Here is a 26,668-nt window from a genome sequence, read left to right as displayed (position 1 = left end):
ATAACTGAAGACACTGTGTGCATGATGAAGAGCCTTGGCTTTTCAGCAAACAGTGTTACGGCAGTGCTATGGTATTATTCCCTGACATGCATGTGTTCTGAAGAAACACTTCCACTGTCTTTAAATGCTTGTGAAAGTGATCAGTAAGTTATGGAAGAATAGCTGTGAAGGGGACGGATAACTCTATGCACATAGATGTTTGTTAGAGATTTTATAAATAGAGCCCAATTGATGTTTGAAATCTTTTGACATTTAAACGCAGGAGGGGGTGACAAAAAAAACCCCAAAGTTCTGATAAGATTTGTTCTTCTCAGTAAGATCTCAAGCAGCATCTTTATGCAGTGTTGGTGTATGTAAGTGTGATGAGTTCTAGGATTGAGCTAACCATTTAAAACCAGCATATATTGGAACAGTGCTCATCTTTTTTTTTTAAACATTCTTTGACATGGGCATTTTGTTTCTTGCACCAGTTGTCTATGGGATGTCTCAATTCCTGTTATCCTGTACTAGTACATATTAGGTAAGCAGCAAAACACCACCAAGAATAAATGACTGTCTTTGTTTTTCTGAGTTTTAAGGTCCATAAGAAAGCTTATTGGAGCAACTGGAATTTTGCTGTGGATTTCAGTAGGAATAAGGCTGCTGAAGTATTGAACCAATTGGGAGCAGGCATATGCTAGCTTACTGCATGGTAATATAATTAATTGACAGTGAACTGAACTGAAAATAGTAATTAACTAAGACTTTACTAACCTGTTCTTCATTATCAGCGTGTAATTTTATCTGCATTAGATGTTATTGTCTCTTAAATCTCAGCAAATACAGAATAGTAAGGTGATCAGTCATGGGGAAGTTTTCCAGAGTACATGACAGGCATCTGTGGAGGCTTCTTTAAATAGAAGACAAATGAAATAAACTGCCCCAGCAGAGTGCTCTAATACAGCCCTGTTTTACTAGGGAGGCCACTGTTAATTGAAAGCAGGCTATTGCACTTTTCCTTATCTATCCACTTGCGCCTATTGATATTTCATTAACTGTAATCACAGCTGTTAAAAAGCTACACACTTTATTACCAGCCTTTCTTTCAATTACTCATCTACAGGGGGTCTCGGTCATCACTGCAAGTTAGAAAGATAATTCCAACTCTAGGCCAAATCAGTGATCTCTCCGATTTCTGACAGTGTCCTGTACCAAGATGCTTCAAAAAGAGATAGGGGACATCCCATGATGGGGAGCACAGAAATAAAAAGCACAGCATCTGGGCATTGATCCCAAATTTTCACTTTCTGGGGGAAATGCTGCAGATGCTTCCTCCTCTGCCTTGAGCTATACTTCAAAATACATGTTAAAATGAGGCACTTAGAACTATTTTTACAAGTGGCCTAGTTTTGTTGGCTCTTTCAAAGTCTTGCTGAAAGCGCATCTCAGTTTGACTCAACTTTCCATTGGGGACCATGTTGTCTTTTTTAATCAAAGAATCTCACTAAATTGCCCAGGATTTAAAGAGTGTCCCTCTGGAATGTGGGCTGCCAATGCTTTTGGGTAAGTGGATATTGAGTGGAGATATTTTTTTTTTAATCACAATTAAAAAAAACTTAAGTCTGCACTATTTTGACAGGAGGTGGGAAAGGGGGACAGTTTGATCCTCTTTAATTGGACTGCTGGTGCTAACTTTGCCTAAACTTGCTCCAAAATATAAGTGCTCAGTAGGGCTTTACCTTGAATCAACACAACCTCTTCTTTTTTCTGCTTCTCCACCACCTTCTGCCAAAGACAAGGCTACATAAAAGCAAGGTTTAATTTAAGGCATATTTAAGAGCTTACGTACCTAGTACTGCTTTAAGAGAAAAGAGTGCTTAGTGACTGAACCTATCTGTCTCTGCTCAACACATTCTTTCTCATGATATCCACACAGGCAGGAGAGCACAGGAAAAAGGAAATTGCAGGACCAGTAACCTTCATCAAGTGAGAAAGTGTGCCAGCTGTCCATTGGATATGATCAGGGCTGCCTTTGGGGAACTGATCTCCCTCTGTTCTTACCTCCTTCTTTGTTTGGCCTACATCACCTCCATTTCTGTGTTGGACCCCTACTTATCTTTTTATCCATACCTGAACAGAAGTCCACACACCTACAGTCTGCCTAGCCAGCACAGCAAACAAAAGCTGTATGGACTACAGTATGAACTCAGTTGATAAGCATGCCCATTTAGATTTCTTTATTACCTAGTTTCTAATAGTCAAAATTCATAGAGCCTTACTGCTATTATGAAGTTTGTCTAAAAAGTTCCCTACTTAGTGACTAGTTAAGGGGCAGGGGGAGAGGGCAGAAACAGGACACTTCTAATTACCCTTCTTAAAATAAGGGCTGGGTACTTCTATTCAAGAAGTATTTCCTATATACACACACACTAATTGAAGGATGCAGCACTTTCAAAAGTAATAATGATGTGCCTGTGCTCCCAGAGTTAAACGCTGTTATTTAAGAAAACAAAAAGCTGTACATTTTGAGCCTTTATCAATTGTGAAATGAAGAAATGACTTATGTACAATATGGATTTTCAGGGGGAAAAAAAGGAATTAATCCAAGGAACATAAAAACCCATTATTTTACTGAATACAGGATTCAGTGAAACCTTTTCCTTTTGAACCTACCACTTGTGGAAAGAAGCAGCTGTCTTGCTTTTGGCATACGTTGTTATACACATTCTTCTTTTGCTGTTCCTGCCACAACCTCCTTTTTCCCCCCTAAAGAAGTCACACTCCACAAGGACAGAGGGAGGTTTTATGCTGTGCTTGGTCACACATATGGACATACCTGTTAACTGCCACGTTAAGAATAGACTACAGTACTTCCAGCTGTTTCCTTAGTGTGCACAGTATCTTTGCATGGAGTGAATAGTTACTTTGTACCACCAAGAGAACTGACCCTGGGAAATGGCAGGCTGGGTTGAGCAACATCCAGTGGTTAAGAGTTGGTTGGTTAGGGTAAGGCAGACTGGGCTAAGCTGAGGAAACCAGGAAGAGACTTCCTCCTTGGCAAAAAGAAAAGAACTTTTAAAATGCTCCTTGATTGTTATTGAAAAATGTCAAAGATGGAAGTTTTTAGAGAGTTAAGAATTCTAGACCAGCACTCACATGAACTCAGTTTTATTCTACGCTGGAAAACATAGGTTTTCCTTGTGAAAAACTGAAAGAGGTTGGAAGTGATGACCTTGTAACAGTGCTTCAGTCTGCATGGTTCCTGGAAGGATTCCTCTACACCCTCCTACTACTCTAGTACCTCATTGCTGGGGTAGCTAGCCTTCTTCTAAACATGCTATCCAACATTCTGTAACACCAAGCAGATACTCACTGTTCTGAAGTCATTGCAAAGCTTTAAAATGAAACCCCATGGTCTCCTCTTTCACTTTGCTATAAAAAGATCAGTGCACAGAGGAACTATAGATTTTTCTTGCTGTGGTGCAGCTGAAGGCCTTTTATCTTTTGCTAAGTTTTAAAAAGTTTAACATTTCAAAGCGATGTGAAAATTGCTTTCTCTTTTTCACAGCATAAAAAGATTTCTTCCCTTGAGTACTTTTCTCAACTGCCAACAAAACAGAGAAACATCCAAATATCTAGAGCAGTGGTAGGTGAGCACTGACACAAACCAGGTACGTTTGACTGAAAAGAGGGAACTTACTCTGGAAGTGCAAGACAAAAATCGAGCGTTCACATCCTCCTCAGTGTTTAAAATATCTAGATGCTCTGTGAGGTTACAATCCAGTGTTTAGGCTACGAAGAACTGTCCTTGGCAAATCAAAACTTCTCCTGAGGCTGAGTTGCTTACTGAGTTTTCATACAAGAAGCATGAGCTTTATAAATTACATGGGTAATGGCTTGTTTAATATTATAATTTATTTGTATACAATCATCATGTATGCAGCCTCTAGGTACAGCAAGTTGAATGCTGTATATTCTCTCCAGCCACAGCAGTCCTATATTATGGGACCATGTGAACTGATGAAAATGTGGATGTAAAAAGAAATGCCACTGCCTAGCAATTAGATTCTGGAGAAAAAAAAACAAATAAAGAAGGTATTGGTCACAGCTATTAACTGCAACAAATACTTGGATGGAGGTGGGAGCAGTTTGCTCAGTAACTAGCAGCTGGCCGGCTCTTCCACTGCATGAGCACCTTCAACAACAGCTTTCACACACTTGGCCATTGTCTGGGATGCTCTACTGATGGAATCTGCAGAAATAGGAAGACAAAACCACACTTGTATGTAAACTACTAATTTTCAACATACACAGATTTACACAGTTGATATAAAAATTTAGTACAGGACTGCATACAAAGAGAAAAAATGCCCTATACTCTATGCAAATGCCAAATCATCTTATGAGAATTGTTCGAAGAAAGTAAAATTCAACATATATTAGTGGAAAGCTTTAAGTGCTTCATAAAAAATCATACTGTAAAGCAAAGTAAAATGTATTGCAGGTTTCAGAGTGGAAAAGCCATCCTCTACGTACCTGTCATATAGAAGTCTTTTATTGTGAGCTGAGGTGGAACAAGAGGATCAGCAAGAAGCTGCTGCTTTACTAACTGTGGCAAGAAAGGAAGAAAAATGAAGTTAAGCAGCTTTATGATAGGAACTTGGTACTAATGTATTCCTGTTGTGAAATCTGCATTCACTGTTCAGTGTAGATCAAATTATGCTCGCAGTACTATATATGAAGGCAGCTGTTTTCTTAAAAAGCATTCACATATGTAACAGCATTAAACCATGCTTAAGTGCTTCGGTTACCTTTGATAATTCGTTTGCCTGCTTGAAGTAGTTCGCCTCCTCCACATCATCATATCGGACGAGATTAGGAGATACCTCTTCTAAACGCTTCCGTATTTCATCAAGGTTCTCATAAGGCAGGGTCAAATCAGCCACCTAAGAGATTCGCAGAAAGAAATGCCATCACATCTACGTGTTCAACACATAGTATTTTAATTACCAATCCATTAGCATGCCCAAAGTAAAACAATAAAAAAATAAAATCAGGAAAACTACGCTCCTGAAAACATTGGCAATTCTAACATACAGCCTGAAGCCTTCACAGCTATCACAGTATTCTGTTGAGCTTTTGATGCCTACAGATAGAACTACCTCATGGTAAAAGAAAAAAGAATAATTAAAAGTCAGGAAAAATAAAGGGAAGACAAAGTATTTTCATGTATGTATAGCCTTGCTTGCACTTTCCCTTGCTTCCTACCAAGCATGATGAAAGTTGATGCCATTATCAGTGTATCACTTCTAGTGACTCGCACACATGTATTTCTATCTTTCTTGGTACCAGATCCTGTCCCAAGCATTATTGTTTTCTTTCTGAAAGCAACAAACTGTATCCTCCCACTAGCTTGCTCTAAAGCACCTCAGAAAGACCAGCAGGATTTCCACACAAAGCTTCATCCAGTATGCATTCCAACAACATACAGCAGCTACAGAACTAGTCCTAGACCTAAAATGTAAACAGTATTATTTACCTCACACAATAGTGAAAGGATTCAATACAAAACGCTGTTACATAAGACTACAAGCATACATTTCCCTAAAAACATACCACTTTGGAAACACTTTTCAATAGAAAAGGAACTACTCACTATACTTCTACTAGAAGCAATTTTTAGTGGAAACAGTACCTCAGAGATAGCTCTAATGATTTTCCAGTCTTCCCTTGCCATCCCAGGAGGTGTCACTGCTACTCTTGTCTGCTGGGCCCTACCCTCAGTATTCACATATGTTGCTGCCTTCTCTGTATATGCTGCTCCTGGGAGAATAACATCAGCCATGGGAGCTCCCACATCCCCATGATGTCCTGAATAGGTAGACAAAAAAAACGTAAACAAGCATTCCACTTTATGTCTTATGTTAAGTAATACAGAATTTCTGTGTTTCCAGAAGGAAAAAGTTTGAGGTTCACTTAATCAGTGACACAAAGCATATTTTGATGACTGTTCTGAGGTCTTATGTGCCCATCACTTTAGTGAAAAGAGCCTGCAAGCAGTAGAAAATAGTGATTCAGCCTCTATAGCCGTATAACTTAGTAGGACTCCCAGAAGAAGGAGTCTAGTGAATTAAGATAAGACCATGTTTTGGTATGACAGAACAGCTGGGAACCCACTTCTTTCTGCCAGGCCTGAAGCTAGGCTGCACACTGTCAAACTGGTTTATATTCCCCTATTAGTTATCAATGATTTCTTACTTCTACTTAAGAAATAAATAACCAGTCTGTCAGTCGCATGTTGGAGGTTTCATCTCGTCAGAAAATAAAGGCTATAATTTATCAAAGGGTCAGATGTGTTTCTAAGAGCATGACACCGCGTAGGCTCTCTCTCCAGCTTTTAGCTGACAACACTCCTAAATTTACATCTACTAATTACCTTGATAGATGATAAAGCAATCCTTTGGCAAATCCTGACGCGTTATACAACCAGAATCTGCTCCCAGGAGATACAACACTTTGGGAGGATTTTTCCTAATTGCCTCCACTCCTGGTTTGAAACCCAGATCCAAAGCAGCTACCTGGCTTGCAACCCTGCAGGAACAAACATGACTGCAAGTTATTTCAGAACTTTCTTATCAGAACAGGCTTAACTTTCTGACCCAGTATTTTGGACTGCTTTGTCTCTAGCAGTAACAGGACAAAACTGAAGCATAAAGCCAGCTGAGAATTTTGACAAAGTAGTTGACAGAATATTAGGTTGTTTTTGCCTTTTGACAGAATGATGCCAATTCAACTGTTCCTGATGAACCCCACTTACTTCAGATGGGATAGCAGAATAAAGGCAGACAGTACAGTTCAGGGCCTAGTGGTGGAGAGCTAACTCATCGTATGGAACACCACAGTTCACATTTCAGCCATGACCTTTGCTTAGCAGGACTTTTAATTTAGAGCACTCACACGACAGATGAAAGAGTACCATCAACCACACTGAATCTCCACTTCATCTCTACTCACTTAAGCACACACGCAGAACATTCTTAAAGTGAAATCACCACTCATTTTGCAGCATGTACTTTTCCATAATCCTACGTAGTCAGGTGCCATGCTCATGGATATTTAAAAGATTCTCTCTGTAGGGCACACATCTTTCAATGTTACTGTGATAAAGAGTAAATTGAAAAAACACTTCTCCTTTCATGCAAAGTAGTGATTTTTTTAACCTATTAATTAAAAAGTTTTGACCTTGGCTCCCAGAAACAATCCAAAATGTGACTTTTACACCTGTAAGTCCTTTGCTACTTTGCTAGTCTGATACAATGAGGAATATAGGTTTTGTTAATTGAAGTTGTTCTTGGTGTGCCATCTCTCTGCCTTAAGTGAACATTTAGGTCACAATAGTACAGAGGCTGGCAAACCACATGTAAAAAAGGTAGAAAAGTTGTTCTTCAGTTCTAATATCAAAATGCTGGTGATGTTTGCATTTCAACAGTAGGGTTTTACATTTCAGATTCTTTGAGAGGACCAAGCATTGCTCTTGGTAAGGAACTTTTGACAGGAAGACTTTTCTGAATCTCTAAATCTGAGAGCAGCTATAATTGCTGAAATTGTTTTTCCTTTACAGAAGCTGTCAGTATGACAGAGTTTTAGAATGAGTGGGGAAGGACTCTCCTTTCACAGGAGAAGCTTGCCAACTGAAATAACAATAGCACTACAGTGAAAAGCTTTAAAGGCATACACACCACTCATTTAAGAGCCTGCACAGTAGAAGAAATATAAGAGGCCACATTATTTAGATAAGTTTGCCATTCTGTTTTTCTTCATCAAAGATAAGAAGCCATCATTTAGCAAGTGACACTGGTCTGCCCTGCCTTCTGCTGGGCACTTTGGTACATCAAGCTCTTTGTATTCTGTACCTCTAAATTTACACATTAAATTCCATAGTTAAAAATAGCAGGATAAGAGAACCTAACAATCTTGTGAAAAGCCTGAGAAGTTTGCCAGGTCAAGAAGCCCTTATGCTTCTACTAGTTACATCCCCTGCAGGTTCTAACCTGATAAAGCATTTGAGTATACACAAAGAAATGTGTATGCATATGTTAAGGTAACTTGTGTAAGGCCAGCATTAACTGAATGAAAACAGCTCCCTAGAAAGCTTGAAAGCAAACCTGTGAAGGATGTTCATAACTTTCCAATCAGAACCAACACCACTCTTAGTCCTGGCATTTTGTGCAATGGTGGAAACTGCAGCATGGATAGCTGCTCCATCGTTGCGCTGCAGTGCTGCACTTCCTACCACCACCATTGGCTTTTTAGCTTGGTCGAGGACCTGCGTAAGTTAAGAATCAAGACATGAATTCCAAGGCTCTGAAGACTAATCTTGGTGCAGATAACGAAATAGATAGCGTAATTTTTATGTGAGTCTTCCACAGAAAACTACAGCTCAGAAATAGTAATTGGTTCATTTAGCAATAAAGCCAAGAGAAATGACAATGACAGTAAGCACCCTGTTAGTACAGAACTCTACTCCGGACTCTTAAGTGGAAACAGCAGTGGCTGAAACAGCCTGTTTCACATCAAGAAATATTTCAGGAGTTTCCGGCACCGGAAAGCTTTACCTTAATCTATTAAACAGTTCACATACACTTAGTGCACACCATTCACTACCTCATCTCTGCATTTGATTAAAAGCTAATAACCCTACACACAGTATGGTACTTCTGATCAAGTCTGTCTCTGTGAGGAATCCAGATTGTTGTACAGTGTGTCTGAATTTTTAATAGATTCTTAAGCAGTGTGTACCTTGCAGAATGCGTGTTTCCCAGAAGCAATGTCCTGGAGTATCTGTGGGGATTCTCCCAGATGATCGTATGTGTAGGTCAAATTCACAGCAGAGCCAACAAGGGCCACATGCAAGTCATTGTGAAGCCAGCTGAAAACACAGCAGTTATGTTACACATCAAAAGAAATACAAAATTTTAGTCAATCAAACCCACTGATATAGTTTCCCATAATAGGATGCAAATTCTTTCAAAACAGTTTAAATATCATTCACTGCTTCATTAAAATGTGGCTTTACACATTACATTTTTAGGCAAGCTCATGTTTTTAGAGCTATTTCTCTATATACATTCTGGGACTAATGCAGCAGCACACCTTATGTGAGGCTCAGACCTCAGTTCTCCCTTCAAACTTCTGCCAATTTAATGGGAAAAAAAGATGCACAGAATGAGGTGCTGCACCCTTATAGGGCACCTTTTACAGTGTTAGGCAAAAACAAGCAAAGAAAATGGAGAAAACCACCACTCGCCTACTGCTCATAAAGATTACTCTTTTGCTCAACTCTTGGTTACTTCAGAATTGAAATTAGAATCATTCACAGAAGGAAAGAGTTCTGAATTGGACAGTTTTAGAAGTCCACTTGCTTATTTGAATACAAAGAAAAATGTTACTGGTTAGAAATTCCTCATTTGTTTGCAGCTCCTCATAGCACAGTCTTACAGAAGACAAATGTTCCATAAATTTAATTGCATTTTTCTTTTCATCTCAACATTTTGAAGGTTGTCATTACTTAATGATGCACTTTAAAAAAATCCCTAAACATTAGGTAGGACAGGGCTTTTTTAACTGCAGTTATCACCCACTGATGCATCTTGTTAAGATGAATTAGCAGTGTTCAAAAGGTTGGGAAATGGCTCCACTGCTTGTCTAAGAAAACATTACATTTGAATTACTGTTTCTAATTAGAAAGCCTTGTTCATTAGAACAGCGATATAAAAAGGAGCAAACTGATGCTGAAAACTATTCTTTAAAGAATTATGCTTTAACAAACATCTTTAAGACAAAGTCTGAGGTGTCTATGTTATGTAAGAAAGGAATAAATGAGCATATGAATCTCTGTAAAATGTCAAAGTGAGAATGAACAAAACACAGCAGTACACTACAGGAAGTGACACCCTTTGTCTACACACATCCCCTTTACTAAAAGGGTGAACTAAATCCACCAGGTCCACCTGGATGAATGCCTCCAACCTACTGCCTGGGGCTCCAGTGGAGCAGTGTGCCAAATCCAGATGCATTTGCATGCTTGTTCACCACCAAGGGATACAAACCTCTTTCGAATTCTAGCATTAAAAAGTGGTGCCTCAAAGCGTGGATTGGTGCCAACCAGAAGCAGGACATCTGCCTCCTCCACTCCAGCAATCTTGGTATTAAGCAGGTAGTTAGAGCGTAAGTCTGTGCTGTAACAGTGACAGAGAAAAGAGAGAAGCAAGACAGTGAACATTCAGGGGAGGAGTGAAGAAATGTGAAAAAAGATACTAAACGCCCCAAATATTTTTTCATCTCAGGAAGAGATGTTTTTTAATCTGAATTACTAACCCAAATACTATCAGCAGCTTCTGCCTTTCCCGAGTGTCAGAAACAGAAAGCATGAGAAGAACTATAGACAACTAAATAGAATGCTAAATAGAATGACTGAATTATCAAACTTAGAACAGAATACAAAACTCTGATAGCCTGTTGAGAAACTGCAGCAGACTCAGCAAATGTGGAGCACACAAACCTCAATACTCTATAAACAAATGTTGTGAGCTCAAACAAAACCTGCTAACACATCAGCAATTACTATCCCTGGTCATCTCAGGATCTTACCACAACATGATTATTAGACTGAAAAGTTTATTAACACTGTAATTACAAACTTTGCCTGGATTCTTACCCAGCTCCAATAGTAGGGAAGATCTCTTCTGTGCAGAGCGTATCGCAATTTACTCTATTCAGTAAGTCTTTTAGAGCTATTAGTGCCTCTGCATCCACCAGTCCTCCTACAATTGCTGCTACATCCTTACCTTGGACAGCCTTTAGCTGGAGGGACAGAAAGTATAAACATAAGCAAAAGAAACCACAGAAATGAATTCCCTTCAAACGCGGGTAGATGTGTGTTACATTAGGACAAGCCAAAGACAGGCAGCCTATAGCCCAGAGGGACACAAAAATCAGCAGCATGAGAATTCCACAAGGCAGCAATTCCAGCTCCTTCAGAACTCACAACTGAAGCAGAGAACAGCTCTGTGCAGTGGTCTCTTATGTGAATTATTATCAGATCTGACTGATTATTATTTGGTATGGTGAGGAAGAGTAGTTAATGGTTTCATTTTAGTGAAGCTACAGCACAGGCAAAAAAACAAACTTCCATTAGACAAGCTCTGGTAGTAAACTAAATTCACAGGCATTATCTGAGAAGCAATGACTTTCATAACAAATCCTGCTACTGTACCACAGGGTGAAGCATCCTCGAGGAAAGTTCAATTACAGTTATTCAATTCTACTTCAACCCACATAAAATTTTAATCAAAATCCAGAGCAGTCATGCGGCACTTCATTTGAGCACCAGAATCAATCACCACACACAGAGCAATGAGGCAAGCATGATTCAGATAAAAGTAATACAGAATTAATGGCTCTGATGGCAAAAGCGTTGATAGCACAATTTCAGTAAATTTAAAGATTCAGACAGGTCAGAGTGATTTAAGAAAGGCACTTCCTCCTGGGATTCGGAAGGAATATAGCTTAGTTTCCTATTTAAATGCCCCAAATTATGCACTGCCTGTATGGTCTTGAAATCATAAGGCGAAGTTCAAGTCATCTAATCCACACAATACTGAATCATATTCAAAAGATAAGAGATTTAAGTGGAAATACAGTAGAAGCGAAATTCTTCCCACTAACCTTACAGAAAAAAACATCCGTTTCTATATAGCTCTTTTCCTATTAATCATTTTAACACATCCAGCTCTAGAAAAATAATTTTACATCCTATACATATTGAACATTGCTCTTACCACACCAGCAACACGAGATAACACATCCTCCCATGAAGCATAAACAAAGAGTCCTTTCTCATTTTTGATCATGGGCTGAGTAAGCCTCTGACGCTTCAGACCATCATAGGCAAACCTGAGTGAACACCACTGGTATTAGTAAAGAGTAGAGACAGTTGTGTATACCAAATACTCTGTAAGACTATTTTAAAAAAGCATTTGAAGTTTGCAATGATTAGAAAAAAATGGATGTTTTCCTTCTCCAAATAAGCAAAAAAAAGGAAAATGCCACAAAAATGAAAGTATCACAAAACCCAACAGCTTCAGTTATCAGAAGTATATTTTACCAATTACTCTTCACTGTATCTTTCCAATAGTAACAGCAAAAACCAGGAGTCAGAGCTACCGTGTAGGTTTCTGGTTTTTAAGTGTGCCTTTAATGTGTGCATAAACATATGTGTGCAGATACCTCCCACACACCTTGTTTTGTCAGATATCCATTCCTCATTGATATCTTCATGCAGCCTTGGCAAAATTCTCATCACTTCCCCAGTCCTTGTGCTCACTACAATGTTGCTTCCAACTGCATCAAGGACATCAATGGACTCCACCTTCCTGTTTAGGAGAACAAACAAAGCATTTGCAGTTTTCTAGAGACTAACAGCAGACAGCTGCATAATAAGTATTTAAAAAATAATCAAGTGCTACAGGGTTAGCTTTAGATTTACAGTTAAGAGTTTTGTTTCAAAGATAAATAATAATTTGAATTTTTTTATACACATTTTTCTAATAAACAATCTCAAAGATGGGCATAATCTAAGAAGATTAAAATGAAGTATGGTTTACTGACTATATCCAGAAACTCTGGCACTTTTCCTTTTCTTGAAAGATATCTGAGTCAATAACAGAATGTTAGATTTAGTCTACTAATAATTCTAGAATGAAAATTAGAAAAAACCCTTGGATCCAGATATGGGCACATTGTCACATAAAACGTAGTAGGAAAAACAGAGTTGCACAGTAAGCTAAGATACACACCTTGTCTCCCAGGGGCGAGCAGTAAAGGCATATGGCTTGGAGGTAAGTGCACCAACAGGGCAGATGTCAATAATATTTCCTGATAACTCAGACATGAACATTTTTTCAACGTAGGTACCAACTTGCATGTCATTTCCTCTTCCAGTCGTTCCCAAGTCATCTACGCCTGCAACCTCACTAGCAAATCTGGTAGATGCAAGATTGAAAAACATATTTGGAATGCTTAACAGCAACATAGCACATTTTTTTTCCAGCTCTTTCTGGAGATGAACCTTTGTTCACATACCCAAAGAAAGAGAACTACTACTTAGATGCATACAGCAGTGCCATCACATGCAGGACCACACATCTGTTGAAACTCATTTAGATGAGCTACAAAATTTAGGTGTAGTTAAATCAAAACACCACAGTGGTTCAGTGACCACTGAACTTCACAGATGCAGCTAATCTTAGACTTTAAGTAAGAACTTCTTTCAGGAAGTAGATGGGTATGTCATATTCTTTTTCCATCTGGCTCAAGTTAGCTGGTACTGAATCTCAGGAACACAGAACAGCATAAATACAGCTACCAGAGGCTGACAAGAATAAATAAACCTTGCAGTTAAGGCTGAGGAAGTCACCAGTTCTAATAGAGTGCCAATTTCATTCCTGTGTTTTGGCCATCTCTCTCTGCTCCCTTCGACAGCTGTCTGGCAGCTCTGGGAAAACAGCCATCATCCCTACCAGAAAGGGCTCTTAAGTACAATTAGAATAGGAAAAATTGTTGACTGCCTCTCATGTTTCTTTAACAAGTAAGAACTTTATATAGATATCCCTGCTCAAGTACTCTCTCCAGTGAGAAACAAAAGGATATTACCTGATACACCGAGTGCACTGTATACACCGAGTCATGATTGTTTTGACCAATGGGCCAATGTTCTTGTCCTCAACAGCGCGTTTTCCCTCTCTAAATCTACTCCTATCACTGCCAAACATCATTGATTGATCCTAAAACAGACAACAACAAAAATATATGTATCCAGGCTGCTGGACAGCACAATTTCACTAAAGGCAAGAATATTAATACATGTCTACATCATTTAATTGGATGTTGTACCTGTAGGTCACATTCTCCACCCTGATCACAGATAGGACAGTCCAGTGGGTGATTTGCCAGCAGGAACTCCATTACACCCTCTCTGTTGGGTTTAGCAATATAGTTAATGTCCACTCCATACCCATTAGCAGACAGTGCAAGTAATCAGTTATGGAAGGCTGAAATAAAGGTACCTTGCTTTCCTGGACTTCTCAGAGTTTGTCAGAATGTTCCAGCCCTTCATAACTGGCATGGCACAAGCAGCTACTGGCTGCAATAATCATAAACAGCAAGCATGAGCACAACATGTTTCTTCTCAGTATGGGCATAAATCCCAGCCTCCCCCCCAAACTCTGACATAGACACTTGCTATTAATTTAAAACACTGCAGAAATAAAAAGGTATCTGCAACAAAAAAAAGAAAAAAGGAAAATCTAACCAATACAGAGTCACTAGAAGTCATACTTACTAATAACTTGCTATATAAACAGGTTAAGTAATTGAGTTATATTATTTTGAAAACTACTAGTACTGAAGCTTAAAGCACACACCATTTAGCTACTTAACACTTATTTGGATACAACACTGCCCAAGAGTCTTGGAATAAAACTTTTCCCAAGATTACTGCAAAATTAACAAAAACTCCTGCTCAGAAAATGAATCCTTCCTGCCTTCCACTCACATTATGATACAGATCATCATTTCAGTCTGCAAAGATGCAACACTGCCAGAAATACAAAGCTCCAACTGTTGAATTCAAGGTGACATGAGCTAGAGAGTTTCACGTAAGTATATAAATGTTTATTTAAATACGCAATCCAGAACTCCAGAAGAATGCCTTATCTAACTGGACATCTTAGAACAATACTGCTGAAGGCAGTATTCAATCCTAAAGTTAATTAGTATTTTACAGTGGACTTCAACAGTACACAATGCACTGAAAGATAAAGTAATAACTACAATCCTTCCTTGCTAGAACAAACATGCAAGTGCTAATCCTATGGCTGAGTCCAAACAGTAACTGAAGTGTTCTGCCTGTGTGCTATCAACTGAAAACCCGCAGGTGAAGTTTGAATTAAATAACATAAAAACATATCTGAAAATACACAGCTATCAAATGCTCATCTCCAGCAGCAAGATAATCCATAAGAAATGGAGTGACTGATCATAGGTCTAAAAGTAGACAATCACTGCAGCCCAGCATAACTTGGTCTTAACACAAGAGATTAACTTAAAACTGGCTTGAAGCAGCTAGATTATAGTAATTTCTGTGCTTAAGATTGTGCAAAACAAGCATTTATAAGATTAACTAGGCCCTAAACACAGCAGAAAACTGTACTTCTTAGGGAACATACACAGTACCTTTGGAGCTTTCTCTATTTCCACAAGACACATCCTACAGTTTCCAGCAACAGAGAGACGGTCATGGTAACAAAACCGTGGTATCTGAATGCCAGCCTTCTCACAGGCCTACATGGAATAAGGAACAAAGGGAAATTAAGTTTCAGTTGCATCGTTCAGTAACAGGTAGTGCATATAGCTGAGGAAGTGAGAATTGATCTTTCATTCTTTCCTTAAAGGGCAGGGAAACCTCTTTATTAGAAAGGACACCAGAAGCAAAAACAAAGTTTTAAAGAAAGGAGGCATTACTTGAAGAAAAGAGTACACAGAAGAGGAAAACTTAAATATACACAGAAAGAATGGGCATCATGACTTCAGATAATTCAACAAAGCAGGTACTCTGCATGAATGTACAAGGGCACTGTTAATCTTCAACCTCAGCAGAAACTTGAACTGGAAGAAACATTCTTCTATGCCACACTTGAAAAGGTAACACAAGGTACTCAGACAACAGATTTCCTGAGAATGGATGAAGCCTTTTCTTGCATACAATCCCCACCCCCACCTCATGGGATCTATGCTACAGAACTAGCTTCAGCTGGCACAAGAAACACCACAGAATTATTTGTATATACCACCACTAAGAAGTCAACATCAATGAATTAATCAGTGATTGGCATCTGTAGCAATTAGACAAACCAATATGATAGGAAGATCAGCATAACAGAAAAGTACTATAAGGGAAGGAAAAAGATCACATACCCATAATAGAAAACCAGAGATCTACAGGGGAAAGCTCCACCAGGGAGGGATCTCCAGAAAGAGCTCCTGCCTCAGTGGCAGTCAGCCCTTAAATGAGGTCTAACAGAGGTGCAGCCAGGCTCCACCCCTTCCTGTCACACAGGTGAATTGCCTTCACCTGTGCTCCCAGAGCTGACCAGGTCCTTTTCCCAGGAGCCCAATCAATGGTTCAGGCTGTGACTCAACAGTTCCCATACAGCACCAAAAGAGGGAGGGCTCTATCTTGAAATAAAGGCAATGTTCTAATTTATTATACTGTACCCCCATTGAATGGCCGCTTGAAAAGATGGCAGACTGGAGAATGATCTACTTGAAATTTTGGCCTGAAAAGCAGCAAAAATGAGCATAAACTGGGAGATCCAGGGTCTGCTACCCCCCACAGCAAAAAGAGTAAGAGCAGTGCAGGAACACGATTCTGAACCATAAGAACTAGTAACCAAAAGCGATCCCTTGTTTGCCTGAGACACCACCTCAAGGTACAAAATCAGCAGCTGATGATGCTCAGTTGAGCCATTAAACAGACATCCGCTACAGCTTCTAGAATGTAGAGCTAGAATTCGTAGCTTATGGAATTTGCCATAGCTGATAGCATTCTGAGCTGGAACTTCAACCAGAACTTATTTAAGCCTGTTCTTGTACATATTATTTCAGCTTTGCAGATTGGATTCAACGAGAAACTGAAGTCACCCCAAGCCAGGCTGGACAGGCCCCGAGGCAGCCCGATATGGAGGGCGGCAGCCCCGCCCACAGCAGGGGTGGAACTGGGTGGGCTTTAAGGTCCCTTCCGACCCCAACCAATCCGTGATTTTAAGAAGAGGGCTTCTGCAACTGCGAGCCCAAATGCTGCAAAGAGCGGAGATGGAGGTGCAGTAAAAGCTCGCCGTGCCGGTGCCCGCACCTGCAGCACTGTGGTTCCGGGGTCCACCAGCACGGGCTGGCCGTCCACAAACACCTCTATCTGGTTGCTGGCTGCCGTGGCAGTCGTGCGGCCTGAAAGACAGGGAAAAGTTTTGGTAGCAAACCCTTCTGCGGCTGCTGGATGCGAGCGGGCAGACCCCGCAGCCCTCCCCTCACAGTCACACCGCACCGATGCGACTGCGGTCCCACACACCTCCCAGCGCCAACGGCCGCCCGCGGCGGGACGCGGCCGGCACCACTTACCGCGTAGCGCGGAGGCCGGAGCGGCCGCGGAAAGGGCCCTGCGGAGGGCAGGCAGGCGCAGCATGGTGCTCTGCGGGGAGACAAACGGCGCGGAGATGTACCGCTCGGAACGCCTTCCGTCAGGTTTCAAACGGGCAGAGTAACGCGCGCGGCCCGGGGGTCACCTTGCGGGCGGCTCCCGCCGGCAGCCCCCGGCCCGTCTCACGCAGCACTTCGAGCTGCGGCCGGAGGAAGGCGCCGGGCCCACAGCTGCAGCCCAGCGCCCCTACCTCGAGGAGGAGCCGCTCCCGTTACCGGCGGGCACGGGACGGCCGGCGGAGACAGCCCGGCCTTACCCGTCCGGCTCGGCCTCTGTGGTGACCGCCTCGGCCCTTTCCGCCGCTCCTTCGGCAATCTCCGTAAACGAGCTGCACGGCGCGCGCGCACACGCGCGCTCGGCAATTTTCGGCACGGGGCTCTTCGGGTCGCTCCGCTAGGCTGCGCCCGTCGGCAATTTCCGCCTCCCCGAGGAGCCCTCGCGGCCACCGTCAAACGCGTCGCTTCCGCAAGTTCCGCCCGTGCCGCTGCCGCGTTCGTCGACCAACTCCCGCAACTTCCGCTGGCGCAGCGAAGCGGGGGGAGGGCGGGACAGGACGGGGATCGGTATAACACTAGTCCAACACTGACAGGGCTCCCGAGCTCCACGCGTACCGCTACGCATCTCACTCTAATACACCTCCGCTCCCATGACGCCCAGTTTCCAGCGCGCCCTGCGCTGGAGAGGCGCTCGGCCCGCCGGGAACTATTTCGGCACTTCCTGGCGGAAGGATACGTGTGCGAGCGATCCCGCGGAGGACTCCGACGCTATATAAGGGGAGCGCAGGGGCTGCCGGGCCTCTTTGCGCGGCGGCGGGGCTTGGTCGTGGGCAGGCGTCGTGCGCCGCTGCCGCCATGGGCTTTGGGGACCTAAAGTCCGCCGCCGGCCTGCGGGTCCTCAACGACTTTCTGGCCGACAAGAGCTACATCGAGGGGTGAGGGGCGGCGGGAGGGAGGCGAGCTGGGCCGGGCCGGGCCGAGGCCTGATGGGGGAGCTGCGGGGTGGCCCTGGGACACGCGTGTGCGTAAACCTCGTGTCGGGTGGGCGGGCGCCGAGCCCCGGGCCGCGTGTGCGCCCCGCGATGTCGGGCCGCCGCGCTCCGTGCACGTAGCGCCGGGCCGCTGCCACGGCGTGGGCCGTCCTGCGTTTGGTGGTGGGCGCCTTGCACGATGCGGGCGCTGAGCAGGGCTGACCTCGGCTTCTTCCTGCAGGTACGTGCCCTCCCAGGCCGACATAGCGGTGTTTGAAGCTGTCGGCGCCCCGCCTCCTGCAGAGTTGTTCCATGCTCTCCGGTGGTACAATCACATTAAGTCGTACGAAAAGCAAAAGGCGAGGTATGCTTAAACCGCTGCGTGAACACACACGCGAACTGGTGTGCAAACTGTTGTGTTTGTTTCGGGGCTTCGAGAGGAAGGGGCTCTTCCCTGGTGCTGCGTGGCTTCTTGGAACAGAAACAAGTCCAGAAGCAGAGCAGACCTGCCACTCAGTTACAGGGGCCGCTCAGAGTTGAGGAAGCTGAATCTGCCTTTGTGCAGGCTCTGCAGGGCTCCTGTGGAAGCTTATAGGGAAGCTTGGGTCTTGTCGCTGCCTCCTACTCAAGTGACTGTGCTGAAAGCTGGAAACGACTTAGATCTGCTCCAAAAGGGCAGTATCAGAATTAGGAGCTATGGGAGAAGCCTGAGGGTAATAAGGAAGGTGATGGTTCAGACTTTTAATCCCTGGAGGTGAGGCTAAATTGAACACAGACAATGCAGAAATGCATGTAAAGAAGGGGGACTATAAAAGCAAATGTTCTCTTTTTTTAGTGATTTTAGTGTTCATGAAAGGTGCTGTATTGACATCCATGGTGACTGCAGGCCTCTCTGGAAAGGTACAGCATAGGTAGTGTCAGTACTGCTGCCTTTTTGTGCCTCAGCCCTGTTCTGGAGGGGGCTCTTGTGAAGCTGGGTGGCTCAGCCACCACGGCATTTTTGCAGCTCTCAAACCCAAGTGGGACTGAGATGATAAAGAAAGTCCACTCTGGAAACTTGAGCTAATTACTGAAAATGAAATCTAATTTTACAGTGTTTATAACAGTAGTTCACAGTAGCAATAAGAAATTAATGGGATACTGTTCAATATATCCATGTAGGTTACACAGGGCAGCAAAATAACACAGGATCCAACAGCGATTAGATATGAGTTTTTGTAGGATTTGCTGTAGTTTCAACCAAGGTGTTTTCAGAAGTGTTGTTTTGGGGAAGGTTTTCAAGCAGCAAAGTCAACACTTTTTTTGTTCTTATCACAGTGTTTTTGCTTTGAAGGTACTTATGAATGACAGTTAAGTCCTACAAATATTTGAGTAGGTTCTTAATACCTGTTTTCCTTTAGCTTGCCAGGAATAAAGAAGGCTTTGGGGAAATACGGTCCTGCTGATGTTGAGGACACAACAGGCGCAGCCACAGATAGCAAAGATGATGACGACATTGATCTTTTTGGATCTGATGATGAAGAGGTACTGGTGACTTTTTAGTTTTATACATATATATTTAAGAACCACCTGGATAGGCAAGTGTTTACCCTACTAGTTTAGGTTACTTTAATTTGTGACCTTATCACAGATACTGTTCAGGATCTCTGAACTCCAGTGTCTTTGTAGAATGTAACATAAGAACTTTCCATTAGAACGAAATATGGTGGGTTGAAATGTCTGCTTTGACTGGTTACATGATGAATAAAACAAAAATCACCATCTTTCGGCTGACAGCTGTGATGATTTGTTTCTTTCTGAGTAGATGCCAGTCAATCTAATAATGTTTTGAAGATCTGGGGGTTTGGTGGGTTTTTTGTGACTTTGTCTTTCTCTTTCAGGAAAGTGAAGAAGCAAAGAAACTGAGGGAAGAACGCCTGGCCCAGTATGAATCAAAGAAGTCCAAAAGTATGCCTTTGAATAACTTTGACCTTTGCACGCATTTGAACAGGAGGATTAGAAATAGTGTTTGTAATAGATAGACTTCACTAGAATGAAGCAGAAGTAGTTTGCTTCACCTGAATTGTCTGTGAGCTTAGCCTTTCCTATAGCAAATCACTGAACCTTAGCATACTTCTTGTCCTGCCTATTATACCTTTGTTTGTCTTACCAAAGAAGCTATGCTTTTTCTCTACAAAAAGAGAACCCTAGGTTTTTCTTTAGTAAAACAGATGCAAAGTAGTATAAAATGCATCTGCATAAGAACTCCAGCAGACTAACCTAAGAAGGCCAATCAGTAGTTGGTGAGTTATGAGAGGAAAGGCTGTTACATGCAAGTCTGTCCACAGTTACTGGTCTGAAACTGTTCAGGACTGTAGCAGTTGCAGTATTCCCTCTGTGGAAGATAAACTGTTACGTAGTATTAAGCTCCTTCTCAGATCTTCTAAGAAGGACTTTCTATGTAACAAACAACGTTAGCTTCTGTGATCTTTTCAGAGTATTTTTTCAAAACCATGCATCTACATCTTAAACATCAGGATATATATTTTCAGAACCCTTAAAAATGCATGTTGGTGCAAGAGGTCTGAGTTATGAGTTTTCTTATTGAGCTGGGAGAGTTAGTATGTGAAGTTAGTTTTGCAAGTATATTCTTGAGTTTCTGAAAGTTTCCTAGCTTGTGATGGTGATTTTCCTCCTTTTATTCTTTCCTCAGAACCAGCTGTTGTTGCCAAATCATCGATCTTGCTTGATGTGAAACCTTGGGATGATGAGACAGACATGGCCAAATTAGAGGAGTGTGTTCGAAGCATTCAAGCAGATGGCTTGGTCTGGGGGTCTTGTAAGTAAAATTCGAAGTGGAGGGAAAGGTGATCATGTGATCTGTTGGGGTCCTGTATGAATAGGTAGCCTTAGGGTTACTCTTTGTCCATCTGTGATAATGTAGGTAGCTACAATAGTGAATTAACTGCCATACTACATAGTGTGTAGCATGAGCTGTCCATGTGTGGTGCTCGGTGAACTAGTGCCCACTAAATAGCAAACTGATATTCTGTGCATAGTCTCACAAGAGTGATAATCTAAAAGGGGTTAGTCATAAAGCTGCTAGGGCAGCAGCAAGGTTAAGACTCAAACAAGCACACTTTTAGACCAGCTTGTTGATTAATGCATCAGCCACTTACATCTTTGATTTGAATTTTCAAGCAAGGAGTGTTTAATGCCTTTTTTTGTTTGTTTTGCAGCCAAGCTAGTACCAGTTGGCTATGGTATCAAAAAGCTTCAGATTCAGTGTGTTGTTGAAGATGATAAAGTTGGAACAGACATGCTGGAAGAAAGAATAACAGCTTTTGAAGATTACGTACAATCAATGGATGTAGCTGCTTTCAACAAGATTTAAGTCCTGATATATCTAGAATAAATATAATTGCAAAAATTGGGCCATGTCTGTCGTTAATTCAAAGTCATAGTGCAATCCAGTTTGTTAATGTAAAATTTGATTGATGGATAAAGTAGAAGCTAATAAATTGGATTTTAGGATTGTTCCAGCACCATAGTACCTAGCGCCAGAGCAAAGAGAGAGTTGAAAATGGCCATATGTCTAGGCTTAACATTTACATGGCTTTAAATATCTGAAATGCTCTTCCCTCTTTTAGTCAGAGTTGCATCTTTGGATACTTGTAATTAATCTGGAAGGAGAGATGGCTTTCAGGGAGAAGCACAGGGTTGTAGCACTTTTTAAAGAGGAATATAACTTTTGTATAGGAAGGGTGGTGAATAATCCAATAATTGTATGGTGGCTTTTTTCTTTTGAAAGCTACAGTTTACCTTTCACTAAGGGAATGAAGACACAGATGAGGAAGTTTAAAGCGATGAGTACTGCAGTGCATTGGAGATTGTGGTGAAATGTACTTTTTAATTTGACTTGAGACTGCCAGGGTAACTTCTCACTATCTTCTGTTGTGTGAACCTGAGACTTTTTTTCTCCTGAAGTATTTAAAAATAAAAAATAAAACTAACCTCAAACTTTGCATTATTTGGGGTTGGGGAGTGCTTCTTAATTAGTGCTCTGTAATTCCTGTGTTAAGATCAGGGCCTTGGTGTGCCTTAAACTGCAGACCAGCATTGGTTTTTTGACCTTGAATAGCAGGATGGTGATCCTTGAGGTGTAATTAACGCACAGATAACTAGGGGGCAGTGTATCCCTTCAAGAGGACCGAGGCATTGGCAGTCTTAACAGTGCCACGTGCTTGTGTGAGGATTAATGAGGTGTGGTGGCTACATGCTACAGTTAATGCAGGTGGATAATATCTTGTAACTGTTAAAATACTGCTTACTACAGTGTCACTGTACCTCTGAAAAATGAGTATCTTGCACTGAATGACACATACCTATTTCAAATGTAACCTATAACAACCAGATCAATATTAAGTTAGAGATATTAAATACAATCATGTATAGGACTGTGGGAGGATGCTGGTGCCTCTTTTTAAAAAGGGCTGCCAGATACCACCCTATTTTTGAAGTAAAGTTTTAACAAAAGTGTCAGAAACACTTCCATGCAACCTTCAGAAGTCCAAACATGAAGCAGGTAAGAATAGAACCTGCTGCTATTCACTTCTGTTGGTTTTTTTTTCCTCTGGAGTATCTCATAGCAAAATCAGAGAGAGATTCCCTTCCTCTGGCTTTTGTTTTCACTGTAGAGCTTGGAGTGGGCGTTCTGTCCAAGCAGTGTAGGAGAGTAATTGTTTTCTTTTGGTTATTCTTTGGAAACAGAAACTGGGAATGCTGTCTGTTTTGATGAGGTATCTGCCGTTACTCTTGCAGAAATGAGTTGGAGGCAATCACATAGCTGATCTTGGTATGAAGGAGGTAGCATTACCTTGCAAAGTTGTTAGTCCATTTTTTTTTCCACAGACCAGGACTGATGTTGGCCGGATTCTATACTATTCTGGGGGAGGCTTTTGGTTAAGGCAGTGGTTAGATATTGGCAATATGGGTTTTCTTTTTAGTCCAGAGAGCTGCTCCAAGCAAAGCATTGTAAAACATTTTCTGATCATGTACACAGGGCAAACTAAATGTAAAATTCTCTTGTTTGAAAATCAAGCTCTTTACTGCATATATTTGTCCTCATATACTTAATGTGCATGAAGAAAACTGAATAAACTTTAATTCCTGTAACGTAAAAGGTCAGGGTTTTCTTTCATCTTCCCAAAGTGTCAGGAGGGTGCTGTGCTGTGAACAGTCACCACGCACTTGCTGCTGAGAAAAGCAAATGAAACACGTTCTTCAGAGCCAACAGAACTTTATTACTCCACTCGGAGTACAGTCAGGAAAGGAGTACTAAAACACATCATTCTTAGAAAGATGTCAAGGAATATGTGAAGAAAAACTACAAACAGTTGATTTAGGCACACGCAGCCGCATAGTGCCAAAATATTAGGGTGAGTCACTATGTACCAGGCAGTGAATGACTCAAAGGAAAGAATGCTGCTTACCAACTTTCCAGCCCAAAGTTAAATACACTGAAATTCCATAGGTTCTGCCTCACTCAAACTCTGAGACCAGAGCCTGAAGAAACAGCTACAGCCCACAATCAGACAGTTGCTACTTATGCAGCTATCAGTACTGGATGTGCTTATGCATGCATACAGATCCATACTTTTACATATAAGGCCTCATTTACAGTATAAACGCAACGTATGTGTTAGCATGTAGATTATCTGAAAGCCAGTTTTACTCTAGATACGTAGGCCGGTAACAATAAAAAGCTAGTTCAAATTCACCTAAAGCTTTATGCTTTTATTCTTAGCAGAGTTTTATCTCGCATACAACTTCTCAGTTAAGTGGTACTGCCTCAGAAGTTGGTCCGCTCCACTTAGTGTGTGTATTTGCATTGGTGTAGGTGTGATTCTACAGCAGGCAAAAAGTTGGAGCAGAAACTAGGACGACTGGGTCTACTGCCTCTTTCTTATGCAAGTGAACTTTGTATCTTGGACATACGATCTTGACTGCAACTTGGTAGAGAAGTCTGAATTTGGCTACATGCTTGGAAAAGAATACTGTTGAATTCACTGTACTCCTTTTTAGACATTAAGTCAAAACCTTTTACTGCATCTCAACCTTTGCTTGCAAGACCAGCAGAAAACAGCTAATAACTGTGAAGTCTCTAAAACCTGGAAGTTTAGACACAGAAAAAGAACATGTGACAAGGGCCTTAAGTCTCAGATTCAGTAGGAAACATTTCCACAAATTCTTTGCATATTTCAAATGAGCCAAAATACTTTCTGAAACACCTGCTTAGTATTTTACAACGAAATGGCATTAAAACACAAAAGTAAGTGACAAGAAACCACAGCCCCCTGGCTTAGCTCAGTATAAGCAATGGGAGAAAACATTTTATTTCCATGCTTCTTTAGAAAAAAAAAAAAGGCAGCAATTTAGTATTCTCTGTACTGAGTTACTTCTCTGATTGCAGAGTAAAGCTAGTGACAGCTTCCTTTGGCTGGGATACAGCTAGGTGACTCCTACTTTAAACAATAGTGAAATACTTGTGACACAAACCACTGATGTCTGACCATGAGCTCTCATATGAGGATGCCTAGATCAAAAGCGTTATCAGTGGCGATCAGAGGAATGTTATGTGCTCTTTTGAGATCGGTGAAGTATTGTCAACAACAGGATTACAATCATATTCCTGATAGAAAATCCAGACAAATTTGTATCCGGGCTGTCCATGCTGCAACCGCACCACACCCAAATGATGTATCCTTTAAAAACATTTAAAGGAAAGTAGCAAGCACAGTAAAGCCAGCTGTTAATATAAAACTGCATATGCAAAGATGCACATCTCATCAGCAGATGTGAAGTCAACAACACCTCCGAATCTGTCAGCTATTTTGTAGATGGATGGTGATGAACAGTCACTGGGCAGTTTCACAATGGTGCACAGGCGCATGAGTGTTCTCTGAGCTCCACAGCTGCTCACTGACGGTTCCTGAGCGGCTCACTTCCCACAGTGCCAATTTTAGCACCTCAGAGACTGTTGTCTTGACCTGAGCCTGAAACTTCTTGCTAATGAGAACGTAGAGGATTGGATTGAGACAACTGTTGATGAAAGCAAGGCCTGTGGAGAGGGGAATGCCATCCTGTAGTAAGTCGTGCAAATTTTCATCATGGTGAGCAGAGAGCTCCACAATGCTGAATATGTGATATGGTGTCCAGCAAAGAAAAAAAGCTACAACTACAGCAACGATGGTCCAGAAGAGCCTGCTAGAAGTCAACACGGTTCTCCTCTTCACTTTAACAATCAGCAATGAGTAGCAAATAACCATGGTCAGCAGAGGAAAGAGGTAACCAAATGCAAGCCTCACCCAAATCAGAATGTGATGCCTCAGCAAAATGAGTTCTCTGTCGTGCACATGGAAGTTGTTGTAGCAAATGGTGACATTGTTGAGAGCAGTAGCTGTGTCTCTAAAGTATAAGGCAGGGCCACCAATAACTGCAGCTGACATCCAAATGATCACACTAAGAATGAGGGTGTTCTTTATAGTCCGGTACTTGTAGGAAAAAACTGGATGCACAAGGCGGATGTAGCGGTCAAGGCTGATGAATGTCAGGAAGAAAACACTGGCAAACATATTCAGTAGAGCAATGAACGAGTTCATTTTACAGAGCCACTTCCCAAAAGGCCAGTGGAAGCCCATTGCCACGTATGTGATATAAAGGGGCAGAAAGAGAACAAAAATGAAATCTGCAATGGCCAGATTGAGGAACCAGAGTGTAGATACAGATTTATCCCACTTGAAGCCCATAAACCAGATGACAATGGCATTACCTGGGACTCCCAGAAGAAATGCCACACTGTAAAATGAAAGGGAAATCATATGGGCAATGCTGAGGGTGGACTGGGGTGATTCTTCTTCCTCAGGCAGGTCATAGAAATAAGAGTAGTTCTCAAAATCTTCAAATGTCATGTTGCACAGATGCTTTCTAGGGAAGAAAAGAAATGGAACAATCAAAGGGGAACTGTTTTATTGTGTTGTACATAGTAACCTGCAACTCCTTTGAGTTTAGTTTCATATTATATATCACTTCCTAGCCGTCAACCTCTATTACAAAGCTTGTGGAGTATTGTGGCTGTAGATATTTCAAGCAAAACGCCAGACAAGTATTCCAGGAACTGTTTTCCTTGCCTTTATTTCTTAAGAGAACACTGACCACAGCATCACTGGTAGATGATGTTGCAAAGTTCTACTGAGGTGTGATTTGTATTCTTTTCTAGTTGGGTTTGGCATTTTACCGCTGTAGTGGAAATGAGAAGTCATGGCCTGAAGCAGTGATTGAGCACCTGGCAGGAAGGCAGGGCCAATCCAGGGGAGCTCAGGTGCATGCAATGAGATTTCCAGACCTCATTTAAGGGTTGGCAGTGGAGG

General features: G+C 41.7%; 3 protein-coding genes and 2 non-coding genes across 13 annotated transcripts in view; 3 read left to right on the top strand and 2 right to left on the bottom strand.

Annotated features, from left to right (window-relative positions):
* Positions 1-1,689: 1,689 nt before the first annotated feature.
* Positions 1,690-17,581, bottom strand: NDUFS1 (NADH:ubiquinone oxidoreductase core subunit S1). Of its 4 annotated transcripts, none has more exons than NM_001396638.1 (19): positions 17,379-17,581; positions 17,215-17,284; positions 16,952-17,043; positions 15,274-15,381; positions 14,106-14,182; positions 13,933-14,014; positions 13,693-13,823; positions 12,837-13,022; positions 12,279-12,413; positions 11,820-11,934; positions 10,697-10,842; positions 10,089-10,217; positions 8,779-8,908; positions 8,145-8,305; positions 6,416-6,570; positions 5,675-5,850; positions 4,791-4,925; positions 4,516-4,588; positions 1,690-4,231 (listed from the first exon to the last, which is right to left on the bottom strand). In NM_001396638.1, the coding sequence occupies exons 2-19, from the start codon at positions 17,276-17,278 to the stop codon at positions 4,140-4,142; spliced, it is 2,187 nt and encodes a 728-aa protein (NP_001383567.1). In that variant the 5' UTR covers positions 17,279-17,284; positions 17,379-17,581; the 3' UTR covers positions 1,690-4,139. The 4 variants fall into 4 exon arrangements, with proteins under 4 accessions (NP_001383567.1, NP_001383568.1, NP_001383569.1 ...); NM_001396639.1 differs by having other exon boundaries at positions 17,484-17,581; NM_001396640.1 differs by having other exon boundaries at positions 17,550-17,581.
* Positions 17,582-18,031: 450 nt separating this feature from the next.
* EEF1B2 (eukaryotic translation elongation factor 1 beta 2) lies at positions 18,032-22,252 on the top strand. The gene is given in 6 exon segments (NM_204901.2): positions 18,032-18,224; positions 18,502-18,624; positions 19,661-19,784; positions 20,141-20,207; positions 20,953-21,078; positions 21,479-22,252. Coding segments are annotated over 6 exon segments (675 nt in total). The 5' UTR covers positions 18,032-18,144; the 3' UTR covers positions 21,634-22,252.
* Positions 19,989-20,067, top strand: LOC112532847. The gene has a single exon (XR_003076309.1). It is a non-coding gene; the product is annotated as a small nucleolar RNA SNORD51 (small nucleolar RNA).
* On the top strand, positions 20,580-20,713 carry LOC112532848. Its single transcript, XR_003076310.2, has one exon. It is a non-coding gene; the product is annotated as a small nucleolar RNA SNORA41 (small nucleolar RNA).
* Positions 22,253-22,870: 618 nt separating the features above from the next.
* The window catches only part of GPR1 (G protein-coupled receptor 1), a 30,731-nt gene continuing 26,933 nt past the window's right edge, over positions 22,871-26,668 (bottom strand). For all 6 annotated transcript variants that reach the window (XM_004942654.5, XM_015289516.4, XM_040703931.2 and 3 more), the window contains one exon: positions 22,871-26,225. In XM_004942654.5, coding sequence (XP_004942711.1) covers positions 25,157-26,225 — 1,069 coding nt within the window. In that variant the 3' untranslated portion in view covers positions 22,871-25,156. The remainder of the gene's footprint in view (positions 26,226-26,668) is intronic.

Source organism: Gallus gallus, chromosome 7 (genome assembly GCF_016699485.2).
Source record: "Gallus gallus isolate bGalGal1 chromosome 7, bGalGal1.mat.broiler.GRCg7b, whole genome shotgun sequence".
Lineage (NCBI taxonomy): Eukaryota > Metazoa > Chordata > Aves > Galliformes > Phasianidae > Gallus > Gallus gallus.
The sequence above is the reverse complement of the archived record's forward strand: the minus strand, read 5'-3'. Positions and strand labels throughout refer to the sequence as shown.

What these genes read in the sequence shown, in the direction of transcription:
- NDUFS1 (NM_001006518.2), bottom strand. Translation starts at nt 17,278, where the DNA reads ATGCTGCGCCTGCCTGCCCTCCGCAGGGCCCTTTCCGCGGCCGCTCCG. An exon ending in CCGGAACCACAGTGCTGCAG is followed by an intron (nt 15,382 to 16,951) that starts GTGCGGGCACCG and finishes TATTCCATGTAG; the next exon opens with GCCTGTGAGAAGGCTGGCAT. An exon ending in AAATAGAGAAAGCTCCAAAG is followed by an intron (nt 14,183 to 15,273) that starts GTACTGTGTATG and finishes TGATTATTGCAG; the next exon opens with CCAGTAGCTGCTTGTGCCAT.